Source organism: Austrofundulus limnaeus, unplaced genomic scaffold, assembly GCF_001266775.1.
Source record: "Austrofundulus limnaeus strain Quisiro unplaced genomic scaffold, Austrofundulus_limnaeus-1.0 Scaffold25, whole genome shotgun sequence".
Lineage (NCBI taxonomy): Eukaryota > Metazoa > Chordata > Actinopteri > Cyprinodontiformes > Rivulidae > Austrofundulus > Austrofundulus limnaeus.
The window spans coordinates 2,611,802-2,616,590 of record NW_013952427.1 but is presented as its reverse complement, the minus strand read 5'-3'; the positions used below and the strand labels follow the sequence as shown (position 1 = coordinate 2,616,590).

Here is a 4,789-nt window from a genome sequence, read left to right as displayed (position 1 = left end):
CACTCCTTAGGTTCAGCTGTGTTGAACCAAGGCAGCACTTAAGACATGCAGGACACCGGCTCTTGAGGACCRACTTTGGACACCACTGCTATATGCTAACTGGACAATTATCTGGCTAGCAAACTGAATAGCTATCCTGCTAGTAAACCAGCCATGCTAACAAACTAGCAACTATTTGGCTAGCTAAACGGGCTTTTAAGTCACACACAAAAACATGTCATCATCTCATGGCACCTATTGCAATAACAGCAAAGTTGCAAATATGAATTGCTGCTAGTTTTCCTGACGATTAATTGCACAAGTTGCAACTTTGTCCAATCCTATGGGGAAATCTATGGTCTTTAGCTAATTTCAAAGTAAAATCCTCCCGATATTTTAGCTGCTGACAAAACAATCACGTCAGAGGGGCAGGGAAAGTGCAATTCCTTGGAAAGAATAAACACACAGTTGATAAACACGAGCTAAAGGCACTAATTGACAGCTGTACTTTAAAGTGCTTACAGACGATCACATCATGACATAAAGTGCCCTTTCCTCACCCAGTCTTCTCCTCTCAGCCAGTCCCTCCCTCCTACAAGCTCCCCCACCCTGCCATGTGGCCAATATGCACGTGTGCTCCCTTCTCTCTTCTCGTTCACTTGTGCTCCATTAATCTCTCTGTGGAGCCGCCGGATGCAGGCAGAGTGAGCTGCATCCCCAACACTAAAAATAACCACTCTAGTGTGACGGGAGGGGAGGGGGGTGCTGGCAAAGAAGGGAGAGGATGAGGAGGGGGTGTATGAGAAGGTAGGAGGAGAATCTGATGTCGTGCAAAAGACTAAAACCAACACTGCTGCGTTTACCACGCAGACAAAAAGGTTAAAGTGGAGTGGGTGAAAAGAGGATGTTACATATTGTGATGCGACATAAAATGATGAGCCACAGCAATTACAGCAGCTCAGTTTCACTTTCTTTACTGGGGAAAAATGAACAAGTACAACCACTCACGCTCTCCAGCAGAGGAGCTCAAATTTTTTTATTTTTGTATTTGTTGAGGTTTATAAATAAGTAACTTTTCCAGAGCTCACACTTTATACTGACATCAGCAAGAATGGGATAAAGGTGCAGCTACAGATATTTTAAATAAAAAGCGTGAAAAAAAGATCCTTGTGTGTCTAAAAGAATCATAGCTGCAGTGCACCTGAGGCAGAAAATAAACTGAAGACAGAGGAAGCCTGAAGCTAGAAAGGGTCTAAAAAAGAAGGATATTTCTTTATCCTGTAGTATATACTGTWTGCATTTAGAAAAAATAAATCACAGTATAAAATAAAGAATAAATGTGAGCTAAGGGTTAGAAACTAAAATGAAAAATGTCCACTCTATCCACTATTGAGCAATAATTAAAATTATTTTTTTAAATGCAATTTACATAACCCATTGTGATTTAACATCGAAATCAAACAATAGTTATTAATGTAATTTTCCTTTTCTTTCAAAATAGCCTCAGTTCTTACAGGAACACAGGACTGACCTGAGCTAATTTGGTGTTTTGAAGATAAGATTTCAGGTGGCGCCTCTTGTGCAATTTTTTTTAATCTCACTAACAATTTGCAAACATTCACATACCAAATGAAATAATTTTGTCTTTGATACTAGTTTTTTTATCTTTAGAAACCAGGTTGTCCAATTAAAACAGGTAATAATATAATTCATTTGAAACAGAACACCAGAAATCTATCTGCCAACATCTGCTGACAGCAAAGAGGAACACCTGTTCATGTTAACGAGCAGCTGTGGTGTGAAGCAGTTATAGTGGGGTCCAGAGATATATGCCCACGAAATATTTTGTAGAAGATCTGCTCAAAGTTATGCAATTTTCACCCATTTAAAAAGCCTTTTACTAACTTCTAAATTAATAAAACAATGCAAGATCAACATCTTATGAAGGTAGAACACTGAAAAACAGACTTTAACCTGATCTTCATCTGAAAATTTCATTATCTTTATTTTGCTTTCCATTTACATACTGAGCACCAGTAGTCTTGATTGTATACTTTCATCATGAAATATCCTCTGCACCGCATAACACCTCCTGTAGTAACAAAGCAGCTGAGAAACCCACAGAACAAGTTATCTTAATAAACCAGTCTTTATTGGTAACCAGTGATTATTCTACAGGCTAAGTCAACTATAATCTGATTAAAATAATAAAATAAAAATTATCCACCATTTGTGGCACTCCCTAGATTGATTTTGATCTTAGCATTTGCCTATACTGCCTATACCACAGGCTGGGCCGGCCCGGCAGGAATATTTAAAAAAAAGTTGAAACTTTGTAGGATTATTGTCCAGTTTATGATATTTTAATTACTGTGTGGCTAACAGGTACTGCTAATGTAGCATCTCAACTTTTCATCAAACCATAAGAACTGCTTTGAACTGATGTTTATAATTTTACACACTTTTGTCTAGGAGGCAGTTTAATAAAGAGCAACACCAGTAGGATTGTCAGAATGGTGGAGTTTAATAAGATTTGAGCTATATTTCTAGAAAAAGAGCTGGGGAYTTGATCAGGATTAATGACTGTCCTCAAGCCGTTACTTGTGATACCATCAAAGATGTSTGTTCATTCTGCAGCAGGACAGTGAGTTTCAAAGAAGTGGTAATGTTTTGAAGCCAAAATRTGTATGATCAATTTTAAATTCTAATCCCAGGTTGTCTGATCCGAAAGAGAATAAAAGCAAACTCCAGAGAAGTACTCGAGACAGATATTAATAGATGCTGAGAGGAGGTCAAATGTCCATGTTGTGTTTTAATGTAGTGTGTTTTGCAACAGGGTACCCTAGCCTGAATGTCAGGGAGGTTTAAATGCTTACTCAGCCTGCGTGACACAATCCATCATTTCACAGATTATATCTAACAACACAAGACACGGAAGTAGATTATAAACAACTCTGAGCAGGTAATACTGCATGACAGCCAAACCCCTTGTCTTCTTCATTTCTGCACTCCCCTCAAGCCACATTATGGTACTGATACAAACTGATGCAAGCCGAAAACATCTGAAGAGAATAATGAGAAACATGCAAACAGAAACTGCCATTTAAGACCACAGACAGCCAATAAATATTCAGCTATCTGGTCAACACCACTAAACATCCCTTTCTGGCATTGAAAGGTTTTTACTAAATGTTGTTTTTCTTGTTCTTGTTTTCACAAAAAAGAACAAATGTTGTGTTTACAAAGGTTCCCTGACTGGGAAATTTATAAACTGGAATAAAATTTGCAGAAAATACAGAGAAACAAGTTAATTGATTTCAGATCAATTAACTCCTCACATGTTTAACCAACTTTTATTGTGTTTTTTAGTTATTTTAATCTTAATGTTCGATAAATAAGTAGACATTTATAAGAACTCAGACTGTGACTGCTTGTAACCATTTATGCCAAAACTGTTGAACGCAAAGCAAAGAATATGCAATTATGAAAAATGTGTAACGTTAAATATTTAAACCGTCCAGTTGAAGTCCTGAATAATTAAGTGGGAGTGGTTTTAATTAATTAATTAATTAATTAATTTTTACAGAAATGAACTCCAGAACTACTCCCAAAATGAACTGGTTTGTATGTATTTATTGTAAGGAAAATAATAATAAATATTAAAAGTTGCACTTTGTTATTGGGATTTTCCCCCACGTTTCTTAATACAAAATGACTATTTTTAAAACACATTTTGATTCAATATTTACCTWCATGGTCAACACAAAAAAGGGTTTGAATTCACAGAGCAGGTGAAGGAAACACATTTTACTGAAAGGTTTTATTCTTACCTCCAACACACAGCAAGGACATTTCTTATGTGCTTCTTTCGTACCGGGTCCAGCTTCTTCACCAGTYTCCTAACTGGCAGAGCCAATCTGTGGATACACGGCAGTCTGGGAATGAATGACTGGGCTGGAAAGACAGAAGCCAGGCGTCGCTGCTTTAGAAACACCCGGGCCCGGACCGGTTCGTGACACGCGTTAAAAACTACAGCCTTCCCGCTCGGAAAGTTCGCGCCAACCGTCGCCGACCTCTCGGTCCGTTTCCACGACGAACCCGACCGGATTTAGGACTCTTTCCTCTTCTCTCTCAGCTCTCGAGTCCCCAACAAACAGCCATCTTGTTCAGCTTCAGCACCACCAGCTGCGTGGACAGCAGTGACGTCAGAGCGCGTGTTGATGGATATTAAGGCAGGCCGTTTTTACATATATCACTTCCAACAATCACGGTTTTAAAATATCAGGAACCGCCTTTCATCTAATTAAAAGGACATTCCCCCTTGTTAGAATCTAAGAGAGATCTAAAAGGACACTAATAATTATTATAATCAAGATTTCCACAATATAAATGCTTAAAACAACAACAACAACAACAATAATAACTAGAGAATTTGCATTTCCTACGAAAATGCAAGGGTGAATGCCTGTTGCGCAAAACATAAGCTAAAAGCTAAAGGTAGCAGACTCAAGTTGAAAGTAGCACCCAGATGGCGAAATGGAAGTAAAAAATTAAAATTAGTAGGAAAAAAACCCCATAAAAAATTGTGTAATGTGATAATTTCAAGTGCAATAGGTAAAACAGCCGAAGTTTTCAGTGCGACAGCTAAAGGTAGCAGACTCAAGTTGAAAGTAGCACCCAGATGGTGAAATGGTAGTTAAAAATTAAAATTAGTAGGGAAAAAACCCCATAAAAAATTGTGTAATGTGATAATTTCAAGTGCAATAGGTAAAACAGCCGAAGTTTTCAGTGCGACAGCTAAAGGTAGCAG

General features: G+C 37.9%; 1 protein-coding gene across 1 annotated transcript in view; it reads right to left on the bottom strand.

Annotated features, from left to right (window-relative positions):
• The window catches only part of unc13a (unc-13 homolog A (C. elegans)), a gene marked incomplete in the record, with an annotated part of 63,516 nt that extends 59,416 nt beyond the window's left edge, over nt 1-4,100 (bottom strand). The window contains 1 exon segment of the mRNA XM_014004609.1: nt 3,810-4,100. Within this exon segment, the coding sequence (XP_013860063.1) occupies nt 3,810-3,831 (22 nt within the window).
• Between the last annotated feature and the right edge of the window lie 689 nt (nt 4,101-4,789).